The following is a 21,375-nucleotide window of genomic DNA, read 5'->3' as shown; positions in this document are numbered from 1 at the left end:
CTTCCTTCCTTCCTTCCTTCCTTCCTTCCTTCCTTCCTTCCTTCCTTTCTGTCACAAAACCTTAAAGCCAGTTCTTTACTCTGAAGCTCATAGATTGGACCACAGTAGGTCCCTGCCCAAGCTCCACTTAATGGCTGTATTTTGGGCACTCCTGGCTTAGAGTCAATGTCAGTGGTAACTGTTTCTCTTTGGACCAGCAACCCTGAGAGTCTTCCCCTCCCAGCTTAATCCTTAGCATCTAGCTTCTCTTAAAAGGAGATGGCGCTGTCCCAGGTACCTGTTTGACCTTGACTTAAAGGCATAACAAATTTTAGACTTGAGCAGCCAGGGCATCTCAGACTTGATGGATATCTGAAGGCCATGTGACTCACCATGTCCTTCACTATATCCTGCTCTGAGGACCAGATGCATTTCCATATGGAGATGAGAAGCCACATCCAGAAAAGCCACTGGATCCCTCTTACATATCCTTCTTGTGTTAAGGCAAAGTATACTTCCTTGTGTTAAATTTTCAATGACAATATGAGTGCCTCATTTTGTCCCAACATTGAATTTGTACAAAGAGAAGGCATTACAGTTGCCTCCAATGCCTTGTTTCCTGGAAGACTTTTCTTGACTTTTGTTATCCATCTCTGACTTCACTTTTTTTCCTTTTACTTTCAAGTCATTACTTAGTCATTTCAATTCTGCCCTCTGCTCTTGAAACCTTAACCCTTTTGTCCTTTCACCACTTATATCTTGTCAAACCTTGGTTCTGGATTATTCTCCCCATCTGTTTGCCCTACTCCTACATGTGAGCTGCTAAATACAGCTGGAGGAAGTCTCACAATTATGTTGACAGGGTACACTACAAATTTATGTTATCTCACCTCATTTAGGCACTCGTGGCAGTCAGTCAAAAAGCATTTATCCAGCATCTACCATGCTCTAGGTACTGTGCTGAGCCCTGGGAGCAGTCCTTTCATATTTCCCTAATTGATTCCTTATTTAATCTCTCATAGAAGCTATTCAATATCTCTTCCCTCCTCAAGCCTCCCATACTTTTTCATCCCTCTCTGAACCAAGAACCTTATCTCTTTACTGAAAAAATTGAGGCCATTCAAAATGTTCTCCCTCTCTCTTCATCTCAAAACTCCTTGACAGCTTCTCTCTTTCTTCTCTTTTTTTCCAGTCCCTAACAAAGGGTGACAAGCCCAAACTCTATACATGTGTACTTGATCCCATTTCCTCCCATATTCTCTAACAGATTGCACCCTCACTTGCCTTTGCTGCCTCCCTCCTCCCTTGAATCTTCTCTTGGTGGAGAAAGCAGAAGCAAAACAAAAATTAGTTCTCTCTGTTGTCAGTTTTTGTCTTGTCTACCCCATGCAAAGGTCCTATTCCTTCTTTGATCTTCCTTTTTCTCTCAATATAACTAAATAAATAGGTTTTGTTGATCTTAAATTTTGTTAACACTTTTAACTAGTTTTTTTTAGGATTCTTGACACTCATGTCATCCTTTGCTTTCTGTCTTTGCTTCCATTTTCATACTTTTCTTTTTTAAAATCTAAGTTGGTTGGCATGTTTCCTGCATATCCATATGAAGTTCTTTAGAAAAATCCCCATTTTTTCTTCCTCATTGTGTTCCTTGAATTGTTTTCCTTTTTGTCACCAGAGTTTCATTTTTGGGTATTTCCTTTTCCACCTGAGCTGACTTGATCTGTAACATTTTAATCCTCAGGATATTCTTTTTTCCTTTGAACCCTTTGAAATAAATCTACTTTTCCAGACTCCAGAGTGCATGTCAAACTTTGTCCAATTTCCCCTTCTGCTCTATCACAGATTCTAGGAGAGAGGGTGTTCTTCCAAGGTTTCCATTATTTTCATCCCAAGAACCAGTTCTTTTGTATTAATGAGAATTAGATCCACAATAGAATTTTCCCTTGTTGGTTCCTTTACTTTTGGGAGGATGAAATTATCACAAAGGCAAGGCAAGATGTTGGTTGTTCTGGTTTTGGGGGGCTCAGGTGGGAAGGGAAGGAGGGGAGAGAGAGGGGGGGATACAGCAGATATCAGTGTAATTTAAATTTCCCATCACTGCTATATTATGCCTGAGTGTCAGGTTTGTAATCAGCTTCCCAAACTCATCTGTTTTCTTTTTCTGTTCAGGTCTATAGTAATACTCCAAAGAGAGCATCACTTCTATGTCTTCCTACATTTTCCTTCAACCCAAATACTCTCCATAATCCTTCCAATATTGGGATCCTCTATTTCCTTACATAAGTATAACCTCTAAATATATAGTACTGTGTCCTCTTACCCCATTTACCTTACTTATACTAATCTATTTGCTCTAGAGACAGGTTGAGACAGACTTCTAGGCTTATCATAGAGGGAAGAGAGATGAGTATGAATACAGAAAAGACTAGAACTAGAAAGTAAACCTGTATAGCTTGACCATGGTTCAGGGGAACCTGATATAAGAAGAGGTTGGATTTGACTAGACTGAGAATGGGCCCTGGTTAGTCTGTGTTTCTGTAATTGTCTACCTAAACCAAAGTGTTGGTAGGTTGGTTGGCAACTTGTACTCTTTCAGCAGGTAGGTAGAATCAAGTGAATTTAGCACCTAGTTAGCAAGAATAATAACTAGAATAAGAAGCTACTTAATGATGCTTCCTGATGACCCAGGGCCTCTGTATCTCCATGGAACACCTCAGCATTTATAGAGAATGCTTTTTCCATTTGACTCTGTTGTGCATTCTCTATTAACAATGGCAGAGACCTTTAGTGAACATACGTTTCTCTGCTTTATGCCTCACTTGTTATGAATACACAGAGGGTTATAAAACAAAGTTATTTCTTGTTCTTATATATTTTAAGAAACCTGTATGATTTTGATATATTCATGGAGGTTAACTTGTTGGAGGAGAGCCTTTAAGGTGACATTTGATTCTATAGAATCAAATACATGCCTTTAAAAAAAACAGTCAACCTATCTATAATAAATAGGTGCATATTCTCTGTACCTTTCAATTGCTATAAAAATGTGATATTTTGTAAAATATTACTTAGGAAAATCTGCCTACTATCTCATATCTTCACCAATTATTTTCCTCAGTGTGTGTGGAAATTACTCTCATAAAGATTTTATAGAGATGAGCAAATAAGCAGTTATGGATAGTTCCTCAATTATCTTTTTTTGGTAATGTAACCAGTTCTCTCCACCACAAATCTAATGAGGAGGACAAGGATTGAACCCCTTTTATTTCCAGGTTCTTTGGCTCATTCTTATGGACCCCTCCCACCAACAACTTACCCTTTTTAGAAATCAGCTGTTAGCAAATCATAGACTCCAATGCAGTAGTAAAGAACAAAGGCTATTTGCTTAATAAAATAAAACCATGAGATCAAGGAAATACATTAATAGTAAAGACTCTACTCCCATGATGCAAAGGTCAAGCTAGACACTTCACCTTAACTTCTAATCCTTTGGGATAGAGGATTGTGAAGCCAATCTCTATGAGACACAGAAAATGAAAATGTTGAGATGACAACCTTCTAATCACCACAGGCACACTGAGTCTTCAAGATTAGGAAGCCATGGTCACCTAACCACAAACTTGGCTCAACTCAGAAATGTGGCTTCTGTGGGGCAGTGTGAACTGTCTAGTGTCTGTCAAAGTATGAACAGCATTGAGCCCTTAGTACAATATGGGGTCCAAAATCATGGCCAAATAAAACTACTACCTCAACATATGCTTTCCGGAGGAAAGGTAGACTCTACTAATTGGTATATAGCTAAGGCTCTGACCCTCTTTTCCTTGGCTATTTCCTTTTTTTTCCAGATCATTTTACAGATTAGGAAACTGAGTTGAACAGGGAAAAGTGACTTGCCTTGGGTCACACAGCTAGCAAATTTCTGAGGTCAGATTTGAACTTAGGAAGATGAGTCTTCCTGACTCCAGGCCCAGCACTCTATCCACGGTGCCACATAGCTGTCCCTCTTTCCCTTGGATGTGATTTTTCTTATATTTTCTGATCTGAGGAATAATCTCTGTCACTTTTTGTTAGCTTCCAAATGAAACTTTCCTGGTAGAGAGATGAGTGTCCTAGGAAAGGGTATGAGAGCAGGGTGGCATCTACCGTGTTTCCCCGATAATAAGACCTATCCCGAAAATAAGCCCTCCCCTTACTGTGTAAGATTCCTCAAAAATAGGACCTCCCCCGAAAATAAGCCCTATTGAGATTGCTACTGTAGTGAAGGTGATCCCCTGTGCTACACGCTACATTACGGTACCCTCTGTATGCACCCTCCCTTCCCCCCATGAAACGCACGCCGCGCTCCGAGCTGCATCCAATCAGAGCTGCAGCAGTGAGCGCATCATCCTGTTCTTCCCCAGTGATTTGCTTATTGAATAAAGGTACATTTTTTTGTTCACATTTACCTGTTTATTAAAATTGCTGTCAATGTTCATTAAAATAAGCCCTCCCCTGAAAATAAGCCCTCTGGTGTTTTTCTGTCCAAAAAATAATAAGACAGTGTCATACTCCCTGAAGGATGTTGCATAACATGTGGTTTTGCATGGCTATAACTGACATGGGTTATCTCTCCATTCCAACTTCTTTTCTATCTCTGTTGTTTTCTTTTTAAAACCAACAAAACACAAAACTCTTGCTGCTTTGTACCTATGCATACCCCTCCCCCCTATGAGTCACATCCCAATGATTTATGAGATCACTGAAGCCCTTAAATTAATATTAAAGTCCATGATTTTTTTCCTTCTCTCTTCTAGGTATTTTGAAATGTAATTAAGCAGTGCTCCCCACATTTTCCAGTGTGTACTTCCTTTGTCCTCCTTCCCTCTTTGGCCTTCTCATCTCTTTTTTCTTTAGTGTCATTTTAAACTTCCTCATGAGGAATTGTGATACCTAGTCCACGGGTCCTCTGTCATTAAAGCAGATATTAGTTTCTTACATATATCCTGACAGAATTTATCTATTTTTTTATATGTTGTATGTATTTCATTCTTGAATACTCTTAGGATAATGTTTCTTAGTTTATTCTCATCAAGCTGTGTTTAAACTTGTTTTTTTTTTTTACTTCTATTTGCTGTTTTATGAGGTGAGATGGATCATAATCTTCCACTGTACTTCTCCATAAGATTTTACAAATGCATATACAATAGGAACTGATGTTGACCTTAGCTATCATATTTCTCTGCTTGGCAAGGAGCTACAAATCTTAAGGGACTTTCTAGATTCCAATTTGGGCAACCAATTTACACAAATTAAGCATTCTTAAAAATGGTGATAATCTGTATTGATCTATGTTCTTTTATCAGCTCCTATATTTTAGACATCAATAGCTTATACACACACATATATACATATATGTGTATATATATATATATTTGGAGGGGAGAGGGCAATTGGGGTTAAGTGACTTGCCCAAGGTCATACAGCTAGTGTCTGAGGTTGGATTTGAACTCAGGATCTCCTGACTCCAGGGCCAGTGCTCTATTCACTATGCCACTAACCACCCCCAAATCAATACCTTATTTAAATGTTAGAAAACTGCTTTGGAAATGACTCTTATATCAGTAATCAGTCATTTAATATCTGTTAAATTATAACAAATTCCATTTTTGGTGTTGTTTGGTGCTTGCCATATACCAAGCCATGCAAGTCTCTTTTTGAAATATCCATGATACACAGGCATGGACCTTTTGTTTAGTCTCTAAGTCTTTGACTTTTACTTCTGAACCATGTTTTCTAACACATTTCCCATCATTGAACTTAGTATTTGCATTAAAGTCACCCTTGCATTTAAGTCATCAAGCAGTAAGGAATATTTTGACGTAATAGATATTGCCCATGACAAGTCTCTTACTTGCTGCCCGCCTAAGTTTCTTCATCTGTAAAATGAGGATGATAGTAGGGTTGTTTTGAGGATACAGTATGAAAATAAATGCAAAGCACTTTGTAAACCTTCAGGTACCACATAAATGTTAGTTTATTTCTTCTTCTCCTCCTCCTCCTTCTCCTTCTTCTCCCCTACAGAATTCTTTACAGAGTTTCTCTCCTTCCTTATATTCCAAAATGTATATTGCCAATCAGCAACAATAACAATAAATAAATATTTGTTAATCGATTTAATTATCTTCTTGGTGTCTTTGACAAATGATTCAGCATGAACACTATATAATATGAAATGACCAAGTGTCCTATGAAATTATGCTTCTTGTTGCCTTTGCATTCTGAGCAAAGTAAACTGTTATTTACTATTCCAAATGGAACCTGTGAGCCATCCCTTCATTCAATGTAACTTCCTTTTATTTTCTGTTTCTTATTTATAGTAGTTTTCATTTATAGCTTGCAGAAAGGTCAAGATTGATGATTCATATCCTCCACTCACTGGTCACTGGACAAGGATCTTACACTTAGATAACCAATGACTAAAATATTATTTATAGATGGCTTAAAAACTGTGATTCTTACTTTAGTACCTTTTACCTTCTCCTTTACATTTCTCCCCTTCTCTCCAATCATAGGGCTAATACTGTCAGGGAAAGATGAAGGAAAATTAAAATGTTTAAGTGTCAGCTAATATTATTATTATTCTGTGATGCTTTTATGCTTTAATGAATTCTAATCAACCTGCCCTAAAGACTTCATGAGAGGAAGTGTGACATAGTGGATAGAGATCCAGCCCAGGAGTCAGGAACCTGGGTCCAAGTCCTTTCCTTGTCATAAAATGATTATGACCTTGGGCAAGTCATTTAACCTCTCAATACTCAGACAGTTCTCTAAGACTATAAGTTGTAGAACACTGACTGATCTGTGTTATTGGAGGGAGTTTTCTTATTGAGAGTTCACAACCATGTCTCAGCACTGGTATCTTCACCCCCACCCCTATCTTTCTGGCTCCCCTTTATGTGTTATCTTCCCCTATTACAATGAAACTTCTCTGAGGACAGGGTCTGTACTTTTGTTAGTTTGCTTTTGGCTTGTATTTGTATTCCCAGCACTTAGCACAGCAGTGGGAACACAAGTGCTTAATAAATGATTACTGTTACTATTGTTTCGGGAGAAATCATAGGTTTGGGATGGAAAAAGAGGATATGGTGAATCTTTAAAAAAATACATTCACCCTCTTTGAATAAGAGACTCCATCACTGGGTTTATATTCCAACAAATCATAGCTAAGAAGCAAGACCCCATACACACCAAAGTATTTATAGCATTTTTTTGTGATAGCAGAGAATTGGAAACAAAAAATAGATGCCTATTGACTGGGGAATGGCTCAACAAATTGTGGTGCATGAATGAAATGGAATATTTGTAAGAAATGAGGTATGTGAGGAATACAGAGAAGTATGGAAAAATCTATATGAACAGATGTAGAGTGAAGTAAACCAAGAACTGAGAACATAATATTCACAATAACCACAACATTGTAACAACCACACACACACACAAAATGAATATAAAGAAATTAGCAGGATCAAGCATGACTCAAATGAAGAGCTGTGAGAGGATGCTCCTAAAACAACTTTTTGTAGAGGTGGGAAGTTCCTATATGTTTTATACAGTAAACATAATTTCAGGCTTTTCTATGTATTGATCGATTGTGCTCATTTTTTCTCTTCTTTTTCTTTTTTTTTTGTTTAAAAATATTCTTTTTATATGGTGGGACTTGCTAAGAGGGGGAGAGGAAGGATACTGGGGAAAATTATGATTATATAAAAAATAGAAGACCTTAATAAAAACTTTAGAAAAATAAATAAAGCAACTACTGACAGTTAAAAAAATACTTTTGGGGGTAGCTGGCACAGTGAATAGAGCACTGCCCCTGGAGTCAGGAAGAACCTGAGTACAAATCCAACCTCAGACACTTAACACTTACTAGCCGTGTGACCATGGGCAAGTCACTTAACCCCAATTGCCCTGCCTTCCCCCCTCCAAAAAGAAAAACAAACAAAAAAAAACCCCAAAACAAAAACAAACCCATTTGCCAAATTAGCAAAACTTCCATGTCATTTATAACTTTCTACTTTGTATTAGTTATTTGAGTATAAGTCCTTCGGGGAAAAAAAGATCCCATAGTTCTACTTAGTTTAGTTTAGTTTAGTTTAGTTTTGGATCTCCCACAGAGGTTAGCTGGGTACTTTTAATATTAAAAAACACTTATGGAATTGAATTGACCTGGCAACAGTGGAAAGCTCCTCCTAGTTTCAGTTATCTATGTAAATTCTGATGGTAAGGAGAAGACCAGTATTTTGTCAAATAGGAAAAGGGAATTCCATAATGTCCCAGCACTACCAGGAAAAATGGCAGTTTATATTCTTCTACCCAGTTAAAAAAAATTCAGAGCATGATGAAGCTTTCAGGGTTTTAAATGGTTCTAAGAATACTCTGGATGTAGAATGTCAAAGCCTCGGCACTCATACTCATGACATATGCTCACCAGGTGGTCATACTGCATACTTTAATGATAATTTTTCTGTTCTTCAGGTATTTGCTAATTCTCATCCTCACATAATTCACCAATCAGGCTAATCTGAAATTTTCTGATCATAGACCAGACTAGTTTTCTCCTTTTTGTAGGGGATCAGGTACCCTTCAGTTTGGAAGACAAATATCTTTACCAAAAGAGAAAAGAGACTAGCATAAAGAGGTTATTTCTTAGAAATCATGATTTTAAAAATCCCAAATAAAACAAAACTTCTAAGAAAGAATGATTAAACAAACAAATCCTATCCCTAAAGATTAATTTAATATTATGGTGAGATCTCAGTAGTTTTCCATGAGAAAGAGTTCCTTTGGACCAGGAGTTCTTAATCTCTTTTGTGTAATGGACCCCTTTGTCAGTCTAGTGAAACCTGTGGATCCTTCTCAGAAGAATTTTTAAAAATTATAATTGAAGGAAATGTTAAATTTTATTTAGAGACTAGTGAAAATAAAGATGTAATTTTTTTCCTATCCATATTCCTGGATCCTGTGAAGTCTATCCATGGACCCTGGGTTAAGAACCTCTCTTTTAGAATTTTTCACCCAATTGGAATGAAGACAGTTATATGACTCAAGAAAAGAGTCAGAGAACCAGAGCCTTCTTGGTTGATTAGCAAGCTGCAGTGGGGTGAGGAGGGGAGGATGGGAAATACAAGGACTTTTAAAAAGTTTTTCCTTTATATTAGAAATCTGACATCCAGCATTCCCTTGAAAAATGAAAGTAAACAGGAAGAACCGTGGGGTATCTAACAGACTAGCAAAAGAAGTCAATGAGGATAATGGTACTTACATTTCCGAACACAGTGAGATGGTATTGGAGCCAGACTGTTGCGCACGAAAGGAACATCCCTTACTTTGGTTCTGTCTGGGGGGAAATGCTGAAAACTTTGCCCTGTGGACAAATATAAGCACATAATACAGTTGAGAAGGAAATGCTAATAATCATTTCGAGTGGGGAGTAAAATCAGAAAGGTTGTTAAGGGTTAGGAACTTTGGAGAGTCCCCCCCAAAAAAAGATTACTTGGAAGGATTTCTTGAATGAATTGTATCTACATGAAAACTTGCTTAAAAGTATATTAAAATCGTAGAACCTTTGAGCTGGAATTCCACCTGAGTGGAATCCCCTTCAGAAAGTCATTGACAGAAGCCATCCAGCTTTTACTTGAATATCTCTAGTGATGGGCAACTTGGTTCCAAATAAGCTATCTTGGGATGGGCAGGTCTAACTGTTAGGATGTTCTTTCTCATACTGAGTTAATATCTGCTTTCCTGGTAATGTCTGCCCACAGGTTATAGATCTGTTTTGAGGGGCCAAGCAAAATAGTCTTTCTTTCACGTGACAATCCTTTTAATATTTGAAGTCAGTGGTCATGCTCCTTTCCCTCAAGTCTTCTACCCTCTAGGCTAAAAGCTCTCACATTCTTTCAACTGGGCTTCATATGACATGCTTTTATTATTATATAATATCAGAGTCTAACATTTAGCGTGGTGCCTGGCACATAGTACCTGCTTACTAAAGATTTATTGACTAGGTCAGAAGGCATCTACAAAGTCATCTAGTCTAATCCATGCCATAACAGGCAAGTGGTGATTGTGTACAGGCTTGAAAACTTCCATTGGAGAAAGGAACCCACTGCTTCTCCTCCTAACTCTTCCAAGGCAGTCCATCCCACTTTTGGATGGGTCAGTCAGTGTTGCATAATGGATAGAAAGCCAGCCTGGAAGCCAGGAAGACCTGGGTTCAAGTCCTGCTCCTGACACATATTGGCTGTGGGTTCCTGGGTAAGTCCCTTAATAAGTAACTCTCTAAGACTATTAGTTGCTAAGGAAGTGCTAACCTATATTAGTAGAGGGGATTTCCTTACCTGAGAGTTCCCTATACCAATGATATCATAGGTTGAATTCCTTATGATTTGAATATGATGAGATATGATTAATTCCTATTCCTTATGATTATTAGCAAGTTTCTATCCATTCCTAGCCTTGCCCTCTGCATCTGAAAATATATCTAATCCTACTTCTGCATGTCATGTCTTCAGATATCTGAAGCTATTTTTCATATCCCCAGCCCCCAAGTTTTCTCTTTTTCAGGTGAAACATTACCAGTTTCTTCAACTTATCTTGACATGGCAAGTCACCTCATCATTTAGATTGTTCCTGAGCATCTTTCCTAAGAGAGACATGGAACCAGACAAGTATTTCAAGTGTGGGCTGACCTGGCCATAGTTGAGACAACCCTCAGAAGGGTTATCTCCCCTCTTTTATTTTGGACACTATTAATTCAGTCCACATTGTTCTCTTTAGAATGGTTTCCCATTTGTGTTCTTCATCAACATTGTTTATATTTGTGTCACCAGAATTTCTTTCTTGAGAGCTTCTCTTCCCACTTGGACTAACTTCTGTAGAATTTTCATCCTATCAATCCTTTATTGGAACTCTTTGAAATCTTACATCTAGGGAAACATCAGGTAATGCCCAACTTTCCTTTCCTTTTCTAGCAACTGATTTCTCCTTATTGCTCTAAATCAGGTCCAGAATAATGATTTCTCTATTACATGGCCATAAATAGACTTAAATGAAGTCAAGTCAAGAATGTTTTAGTTGCTTTTCTTTTAACAGAGATCCAACTCCAGAAGGTTGTGATAGTAATGGCAATTAAAGATTCCCCTGTATTGGCTTGGTTTTCAAATTGATTGTGTTAAAACCCAGAGTTTGTTAATCCCACCTGTGGGATGGGCTTGTTGATGTGAAAAGAAAGTCCTGAACTGGGAGGAGCTGGTGAGGTAGATTTGGAGAGACACTAGAGAGAGGCGGAAGATCTTTTTGGAAGCAGCACCTCGTGGAGAGAGAGAGACTAAGAGAATTGCTGGTGGCCGCTTTGAACTGCCCTGGACTTTTGAGACCTGCCCCCTGAGCTGCCAAGGACTGAGGAGACATGGCTGTTTTGCTGGTACTTTGTCTGTCTGTTTTGATGTTGTTTTGCCAGATTTGTCCACTGGTGAAAGACAGTCCTTTTGTTGAAGAAGTCCTGGAACCTGGCATTTGGTTAAGAAGCCCTGAGACTGTCCTGCAGACAGAGAGTGAATACTGTCCACTGGTGAGGGACAGTACTGTTGTTGCAGGGGTCTGGAGACTGTCCTGCAGACAGAGTGAATACTGTCCACTGGTGAAAGACAGTGCTGTTGTTGCAGGGGTCTGGGAACCTTTCTGTTGGTTCGGAAGCCCTGAAGAAGGATTTTCTTGTTGGATGTTTACAGAAATCCTGGGAGAGGGCTTTGCTAATGTGTTCAGGGGTTCTAGGACTGTTCTACAGACAGAGGATAAATTCATGAAGGGACTAGCAATGTATCTTATGGCCTTGCTAAGCCTTGTCTCCCCAGGAACTAAGATTGCTGAGAACTTGCCTCGTGTCAAGATGAAGAAAAGACCTCCATTTGGGTATTAAGTGCTGTGTTTAAACTTGATGTAACTCTGGGGTAGATTCAATTGTGATCCAGGGGTTGGGAACTTTTGACCTTTTTGTGTTCTATGGTTGAGCAAATGAATGTATTTTACTTATGTTTGGAAACTAATCTCCATTTGAGAAGAGGGGCTTTGTGGTGGACTAAATGAAGGTATAGCCTAGGGGTGGAGAAGTATTTAGACCAGGGACTTTGTAATTGATTGAATGATTGGAAGGTCCTGGGGTGGGGTAGTACTTGGAGATTATTTAATCACACTTAGTAAATGCTGTATTTTGAATGATGTCATGTTTTGATCTTCTCTGTTCTTGGTTTGTCACTGAATAAAATAGAGAGCACCTATGCTGGTATTTTGAACCTGGGAAGTTGCCTTTCCTTGGCATTACATTACAAAGGTCTCCAATAGTTTTAGTACATATTTCCATTACATCATTCTTTCGTCCCAGGTCTGTGATCTATTTCCTAAAATCATCTATTTTTTCCTTCTGGCCTGACGGTTTATAGTAGACTCCTATTACAATATTGCTTCTATTTCTTCCTCCATTCTTCCTTCTTAGCTGTTCTGTTAGATTTCTTCTCTATGGGTCACGAATTTCCTTAAATTAGTTTTTATTTTAAATATTCAGTAAAATAGAGAATTTTAAATATTCTGTTGCTATATTTTGTTCTTTTTATGTAAGAAACTCCTTCCTTAGCTGTATTATAGTCATGAATTCCATCCTTCTAAGTGACACTCAGTGAAATATAAGACATCAAATTTATCTCCTCATGATAAGATTTCTAGTTCACTTTGTTTATTACCCTTACCTTTTATAATTAGTACAGACATCCAAGGTCATGAACATATGTATGTATTTATTTCCTTGAAAATCCTGGTCATCTTCCCCTGAATGTGCCTCAGATTGTCAGTGTCACTCCTAAAATGTGGTGTGTGGAAGTAAACACAATTATCCACATGTGGTCTGAAGAGATGAATGTCTAAGATTTAATTAAAGTTTTGTTATTGAATTGTTCTATCATGTCCTGCTCTTTGTGACACCAATTGGGGTTTTCTTGACAAAGATACTGGAGTGGTTTGCTGTTTCCTTCTCCAGCTCATTTTAGAGATGAGGAAACTGAGATAAACAGTGTTTGTCCAGGGTCACATGGCTAGTAAATATCCGAGGCTGGATTTGAGCTCAGGAAGATGAACCTTCATGATTCCAAGCCCTCTGTTTTATCGACTGTGCTACCTAGCTGCCCAATTAAGATTTAGCTTTATCATTGTTGTTATTTTTTAAGCAATCGGGGTTAAGTAACTTGCTCAACATTACACGGCAAGTTATTTCTGGGTGTGGTGCTGAGTATCTGAGTCCAGATTTGAACCCCAGATCATCCCGACACTAGAGCCGGTGCTCTTACTTGCTGAGCCACCTGGCTGCCCCTAAGCAACTGGGATTAAGTAACTTGCTCAAGGTTACATGGCCAGGTGTATCTGGGTGGGTGCTAAGTGTCTGATCCACAAGTCATCCCTACATTGGAGCTGGTGCTCTTACTTGCTGTGCTACCTGGCCGCCCCTATCGTTGTTGCTATTTTTGCAGGGTGGGAGGCAGGTGGGGGCAGGTGGAGAGAGTGCTTTCATACTATTAACTCATATTAAGACAATAATACACTAAAATCTCAGGTCTTTTTCACCAAACCTGCTTTCCAGCTATGTCTCCCTCATCCTATACTCCTGAAGTTGCTTTTTTGAACCAAGTGCAAAACTTTAAATTTATCCTCATTAAATTTCATCTTATTAGATTTAAATCATCTTTCTAGCCTGTTGAGGTCTTTTTGGATTTCTTTTTGGATATTCCTCTGGCTTGCCATACACCTTTAAAACAAGAAAGAAGGAAAAGTGGCAGACATGAAAAGTAAAGTCTAATTTATCATATAATAAGTGCTCAATGGATTTTTAAAAGTAAATGAAGGGCTGCCTAGTCTAGAAATTCCAAGGGGGGGGGTGGCGTTTAAAGTGTTAAAGAAATCTCTGAACTTATTCTTAGTACAACAGATTTGAATTCCAAATATCTGAAAATTGAAGTGAACTGAAGAAATACTTGAGTCTTATGATGCTACCACTGACACTATTAACAGCAATCTCTCAGACAGCTGGAGATTTGGGGTGGGGGGCATATGTTGATACATTCCTTTGGCTAGTGGTCTAGCGGCTAAGGAGGAATTCAAACCACAACTACAATCTGGATGGGTTTTCAGGGTCTTCCACTATGACCAAGTAGAATTTGCAAGGGAATCATACAACTAAACAAAGCACATTTTCTCTTTGAGTTTCCTTTTGACTGAAGAGCTACAGTCATAGAATATAAGAGCTGGAAGGGATTCTAGAGAGCTTTTGTCTGGTCCAACTACAGGTAGCTGCAATGAGGCCCCGGGATGGAAGGGACTTCATCAAGGTCACACAGATAATTAATTGCAAAGCCAGGCTGAAATGCAAATCCAAAGCTGTTTCTGTTATACCATAGTGTCTTTCCCACTCCATGCTGGCTAGCTGACTTACAGATCGAAGCACTGGATTGCCAGGTCTATGTCAGAAAACAGGAAAATAGCTTGGAACTGAAATGTGACCAAAAAAAAAAAAAGAAAGAATGTCATGGCAGGTTATCTGGGGTCCATCTATAGACTGCCAGTGTGACTTCCTATGTGATATTATTTGAAGTGGACCTGAGTAAAGGTCCTTACCCTTGAAGTATGATATTGTGTATCATTTAAACATTATTAAATACTTTCTTTGATTCTTAAACCATTTTGATCTTCAGTGAAAAACCAAACAAAATAAAACACAGAGATCTCTGGGGAAGGTCATAGTCCTTATCAGGTAACATTTTATTTGTGACATTTTTTTTAGCAAGAATCCACAAGGAACAGACCTTGGCTGGGTGCCTGGAAGTATATTTAGAATATGTAAAGGGGGAATGGACAGAAGGGGGAGCAAATTGGTAACAAAGGGAAGAAAATTCTAAATTTGGCCCTGGAACAGTGCTACATGAAATCACAAATCCAAGTGTGCAAAAAGTAGAAAGAAGGGTCTTTCAGAGTATGATGAAAGTGCTTAGGGTGGATGAAGAATCTGTTGAAAAGTTTTTGAGAAAGAAATTTCACAAGAGTTTCCTGATCATGTGGGTGGGTAGGGGCTATTTTTGGGAAAGATAAAGTGAGCATTTTCTTGCATTTGAGCCCATGGAAAAGGCTATTTTCTGGTTATTAGAATAGGCTGTGTTTCTCTAGTTAATCTTCTTTAAAAGCATCAGTTAAAGGGAATTATGCTGATATGGTTGCATATTGCAACTCATTAAGATAAGTGCCCCAACCCCCTTCCTTAGCCCTTAGTCCACTTTGTCAGTTCTGGGTAACAGTTAAACGATAGTCATTAAAGCTAACAGTCTGGGCTGCTGATGTAAGCAAAATGAAGCAGTTGCCAGGAATTCAAGCAGTAACCTGGCCCCTTCCCATTATTATCTATTGAACCCAAGGCAGGAGTGGAGAAAATCCAAAAGAAAGTGGTTATCAAAATTTGTGCCAGTGGGGTAGAGGTATTATTTAAATTATCCAATTGCTTTACCACAGCAAGTCTTTGCCTCTAATACAGAAATTCTGCTTAGAAAAATGCTGAGATTTTACTTCTCCCATCATAGCTGAAAAGCTGGAAGGGGCTCTGTTGGATTCCCTTCTATATTTCTCAGTAGCCTCAATACCAAGACGTCTGATTGGGATAAAAATTAGATCCCTGTAAGGAGGGGAGAGTAAGAGGTTCTGTGTTAGTGAAGATAATGCAGTTTACCACAAAACTGTTAGGAGTGCTATGGCTTTGGGTAAATCCAAATGACAAGATACCCTGGGGAAAATGTTACCAACATGGAGCATATAAAAAGCTTGCTTGAGATAAGTGATGTAACTAGAGATATGTGGGACTGGAAAGGAAGATGATTGGGCTGCCATGGAGTGAGAAAGGAAAAAAAAATGGAGGGGGAGGATTCTGGAAAGATGGCAGAGTAGTCAGAAAACTTGTGCCTCTCCAAATTTTCTCCACTAAAAAGGAAAGAACATCATCTCAGAGCAGCAGAAATAAACGCGGGGTAAAGCAGTTGTCATAAGACAAAGTGAGAAGAACCCAAGAATGACCTGACCTTCCAGCCTGAGGGAAGTACAAGCCCCTTCACACCAACTCCCCAAAATCAACAAATAACAAGCCCTGGGGGTAACCGTGTTGGGAGGCAGCCTCAGTTGTAGAAACATTCATCTTGCAGACAGTGTGAGGGTCTGATGGTGGAGGAAGAGAAGACTGAAGGACCTTCCACTGTTGAGGGACACCCAGCTCAGCTGTACTGACCAGATGCATCTTGGACTGTGGCTGCAGGGAAGAAGGAGCTAGCACATACCTGATGAGTGCAGTAGTGAAGGGTTAGGACCCTTTTGGCTGTGGGCACTTGCAGGAGAGCAGAGTCTCTGGTTGCAGTTCTGGGGCAGAGAGGAGAGCTGTAGTTTGTAGCTACAGGAGGGACTGCAGGGAGCCAGATCATTTGTGGGACTGTGTGGCTGAAGGCCCTAGCCATGGCATAGACATGGAGAAGTGAGCCTAAGGTTGGGCCTTGATATAGACATCAGAAAATAACAGTAAGAACGACCTGACACTTGGGGTATCATTCCCCAAACCTCAAGACTACAACTTGATTATACTAATAGCTGCTAAAAACAAAACAAAAACACAAAATAAATAAAAATAAGTAAGCAAAGGAGAAATAACCTAACCATAGGTAGTTACTATGGAGCTAGAGAAGATCTGGACTCATGTTCAGAAGAAGATAATGGAGTTAAAAAAGCCATTCCTTTTTCAATGAGAAATGTCGAATGGTACCAAGCACAAAAAGAGCTGGATTCTTTTTGAAACTGGAAAAAGAATTGGAAGAACTTAAAAAGGACTTTAAAAATAAAATAAGAGAGAATGAGGAAAAATTAGGGAAAAATATGAGGAATCCAAAAAAAAATCAAGAAAATTATAAAAAGAAAGTCAACAAACTTGAAATAGTGAAAAAAAATAGAGTGCTACATAGATGATGAAAAGAGAAGGTGGCCTCTAGTTTTTTTTATAGGATAACTATCATGGTCAAGCATTTACAAAAAAAATGAGCAAAAACTATACAGGATGGGAATAGATGACATTTGCCTTATGTTTTAGAGTTTGAAAAGACTTTATATATGTTATCTAATTTTAGTATTTTAGCAATGTTATGAGTCAAGGTGCTATAGGTATTTTTATTTTTATTTTCATTTTATAGATGAGAAAACTGAGGTCATGAAGATTAAGCAATTTGCCCACAGTCACACAGCTAGTGTTACAGATCAGATCTCCCTAGTCCAAAATCCAGCACTTTTCTGTGGCATCACGATAGAAAGGCTCAAAAATTTACCAGTGGAGGTACAATGATTATGTCATATAATTATCAAAGTATCTAAAAATGTACTTTGCAGTCAAGTCAAATGCTCACTGATGGATGACCATTCCCATAACAATGGCTTGATGGGGTGACCAGGTAGTGCAGTGAGTAAGAGCACCGGCTCCAGAGTCGGGATGACCTGGGATTGAATCCGGGCTCAGATACTTAGCACCCACCCAGAAATAACTGGCCATGTAACCTTGAGCAAGTTACTTAACCCCAATTGCTTAAAAAACAAAACAAAACAATGGCTTGAAGATTTGACAGTGGGGAAGTAGCATGGTCACTTTGTTGATTATAGGTGTTTAGATCAAGTGGAAAAATATGGAGCTGGGGAGTCAGGAGACCTGGCTTTGCTAATAACTAGTTGTATTCTCTTGGGCAAATCACTTTGGTAGGCCCGAGTTTCCTTATTTGTATAATGAAGAGATTGGACTAATCAAAGGCAATAATCCCTCCCAACTCTGAGCTCCTATGATTTTGGTAACTGAACACAAGAGCTTAAAATGTCACCAAATATATCTCCTTTAAGGCTTTAATTTATAGCCTAAAGACTCTTGGGAGGCTTACCTTCTCCTGATTTAGGCCTTGATTCACATGCCTTTGATGTGGTCACAATTTCCCGTGTAAGACTTTATGGTGTTACCTCATGTGGACTGCTGGGTCTATTTCAGTAATTTCCAATGTGGTTTTGTGCTACCCCAGCAGATCTCTAATTATTTCAAGTATTAACCCCCTCCCCTCAAATCTCAAAATAAAGTTAGTTTTTATTCACTTTCTGTTAAAAGAAATATATATCTTTTTGCTTTTTTTTTTTTTGGAGGGCAATTGGGGTTAAGTGACTTGCCCAAATTCACATGGCTAGTTTTTGTATTAAGTGTATGAGGCCAGATTTGAACTCAGGTCCTCTTGACTCCAGGGCCAGTGCTCTATTCACTGCACCACCTAGCCACCCCAGAGATATATATCTTTTAATAATTTTAGGAGAGCATCTGTGTATGCATGTGTGTGTATGTGCATTCACATATGTGTTTGAGAGCGAGACAGTAAGGATGGATAGTCAAGACAAACTCTAAAAAAATTGGGAATCACTATTCTATTGTATGAGGAATTAAATCGTCATTGTTGCTTGAAATGTGCTGTAGTCATTCATCAGGAAACAGAAATATCAGCAAGAATAGATCTGACCATGCAAAAAAAAGATTTTCTTGCATAATATTAGAACTGCAGGGATAAGATATATATATTTTAAAGCAATTGGGGTTAAATAACTTGCTCAAGGTTAGACGGCCAGGTATTTCTGGGTGGGTGCTAAGTGTCTTAGCCCGGGATTCGATCTCCAGGTCATCCTGGCACTGGAGCCGGTGCTCTTACTTGCTGTGCTACCTGGCCGCCCCGGGATAAGATATTTTAATCTTCCAAGAATGCAGAGTGTGTCTGTGAATGAATAAAGCCTAAACAAACTATACTTCTCTTCCTTCTTTAAGAAGTTATATGAAGAAGGGAAAACAAAAGTTTGATATAGTTTTGGAAATGAAAGTAGCAGGCTTAGATAAGTAGAAATAGAGAAAAGTTATGAACCTGGTTAGGGTAGAACTACCTCCCTAGTACAGGCAGGGCTAATTCTCAGGATGACTGGGCAATTAGAGTTTCTAGGGGTTATAGGCCTTGGTTGCTCACCCTTCTCTCCCCTTTAGGAAAACTGCAGGTTGTTCCATGGTCTGTTAGATGAATGACTTGTGGAGGCAGCCCAGTCAGTGACCCTCAGCCACCAGGAAATATCCAAAATACATTTTTGTGAACTATCCACGAATGGGACTATACTACTGTTGTTCTTGGTCAGGTCTGATTGAGAAAGGGATTCTTTTGGTCTCTGACATCATCCTCATATATGCATAAGGAGACATTTATTTATTGGTCTCTGTGGTAGAAGAGAAAGATAGTCTGAAGCTTTTTTGATGAGGGAGTTTGGGATTTCACTTGGAAGAAAGGGAGGCTCTGGAGGCACTCAGAAGGGGTCATATTCCTTCCAGGTTCAATCCTACTCTAATTGTAGTTCCATTACTCTCTTTCCAACCTGCTGATGGGATATGATCAATACAATGAATTTACCAAGCACAGAAAATAAAGGAAGCTGGTTTGAAACTTACCTGATGTATGATTATGTCGGGGTAGAGGCTGTATGGGTCCCAAGAATTCTACATGGCTTGGTCTTCCAGACAGCGATCCATTTGGCCCCTTACCTGGAGGACATACAGTCCAAGCTTTGCAGGAGAAGACTTGATTTGAGTCAGATCTCCAAGGATTATCTACCAATGCCTGGCAGCCAGTCCTGTGATCTAATAGGTCATGTTCACTTCTACTTTTCTGAGATTTACATGCAAAACGGTGAGCATTGGACCCTAGGCCACCATGGGAAGTGACCACCTGGGTGGCTGTTAGAAAGGAGGTGCCTGGAGTGATGGGTGGTAGACTCTGTGTTCTGATTGGTGGTAGTCCCTTCTGCTCCTGCTGCTTCTTTTCTAATGAGAGATGCTTCCCTGCTTCTGTAGCCTTTTTTCTGAAGTCCACCATTACCACTCTCTGATCAGGTAGCTCTTGGCAGTTGGTATCCACAATGCAGTCAAAGCTAGTGATGATGTCATCAACTTCTGAAGCATCTTCTCTGACGTACCTGTCTTGGCTGTGGTCTTTTTCATTGGTTCTCTGTTCTTCTTTCTTCTTACAGAAGATTTGGTTAAGCATGCTGAACGGTCTCTCTTTCTTTAGAAGTCTACTGTTCAGGGAAGAAAGGGGGTGAATAGGTTCAAGTCTATGGGAGTGTAAAAGAAAAGGAAGCATTGTGAGTGGGGATGAGAAGATGAAGCAAAACTGAACATTCAAAATGTTTCATTGCATTCTTATTTAGGTAGACAAACAGATCTGGAAGGATCTAATCTTAAGGATTATCTAGGTAGACTTTGAGATAGTATACCTTAAGCCCTCCTGTTCTTTCTTTTTGTAGGGATTATTGGTTAAGGAATGAATACCTTCCCCCAGGGGTGGCCAGGGGTACAGTGAGTAAGAGCACTGACCCCAGAGTCAGGAGACCTGGGATTGTTTCCAGGCTCAGATACTTAACACCCACACTGAAATAAATGGCTGTGTAACCTTGAGCAAGTTACTTAACCCTGATTGCTTTAAAAAAAAAAAAGGAACACGTTCCCCCAAAGGAGGACTAACTTAGTCCTTCCCCTAAATATTTTACCTTGCCTTGGCAATTAAAAAAATCTTATTTAATATTTTATTTTTCCCAATTACATGTAAAAACAATATTAACATTTTTTTTTTCAAATTTTGAGTTTCAAATTCTTTCCTTCCTCCCCTCATTGAGAAGGCAAACAATTTGGCATAGGTTATACATGTGTAGTCATGTAAAATACATTTTCATGTAAGTCATTCTGTGACAGAAAAGAGACAAAAAACTCCAAGAAAAATAAAGAACAAAAAAGTATCTTTGATCTGCATTTGGGCTCAACCAGTTCTTCTTCTGGAGATGGACAGCACTTTTCATCATAAATTCTAAACAATTGTCTTGGATCATTGTATTGCTGAGAATAAATAAATTATTCATAGTAGATCATCATACAATATTGCTGCTACTGTGTACAGTTTTGCTTATTTCACTTTACATCCGTTCATATAAGTCTTTCCATGTTTTTTATGAAAGCATCCTGCTCATCATTACTTAAAGTGCAGTAGTATTCCATCACAATCATATGCAACAACTTGTTCAGCCATTCTCCAATCGATGGGCATCCCCTCAATGTCCAATTCTTTGCCACAACTAAAAGAGCTGCTATAAATATCTTTGTACACAAAGGTTCTTTTCCTTTTTGTTTTTTATTTTTTTTATCATCTATTACTACTACTACTACTACTACTACTACTACTACTACTACTACTACTA

The 21,375-nt window shown here is 38.8% G+C and overlaps 1 protein-coding gene across 1 annotated transcript in view; it reads right to left on the bottom strand.

The window, feature by feature from the left end:
- Positions 1 to 21,375, bottom strand: part of ANKRD55 (ankyrin repeat domain 55) — a 110,138-nt gene that overhangs the window by 7,554 nt on the left and 81,209 nt on the right. The window contains exons 9-10 of the mRNA XM_069096543.1: positions 19,577 to 20,202; positions 9,281 to 9,382 (exon numbers count right to left, since the gene is read on the bottom strand). Of these exons, the coding sequence (XP_068952644.1) occupies positions 9,281 to 9,382; positions 19,577 to 20,202 (728 nt within the window). The remainder of the gene's footprint in view (positions 1 to 9,280; positions 9,383 to 19,576; positions 20,203 to 21,375) is intronic.

The sequence above is a fragment of the Petaurus breviceps genome, unplaced genomic scaffold (assembly GCF_028583685.1).
Source record: "Petaurus breviceps papuanus isolate PSGF00001 unplaced genomic scaffold, PetGlider_PUasm1.0 229, whole genome shotgun sequence".
NCBI lineage: Eukaryota > Metazoa > Chordata > Mammalia > Diprotodontia > Petauridae > Petaurus > Petaurus breviceps.
Note: the sequence above shows the minus strand (reverse complement) of the source record. Positions and strands in the feature narration are given on the sequence as shown.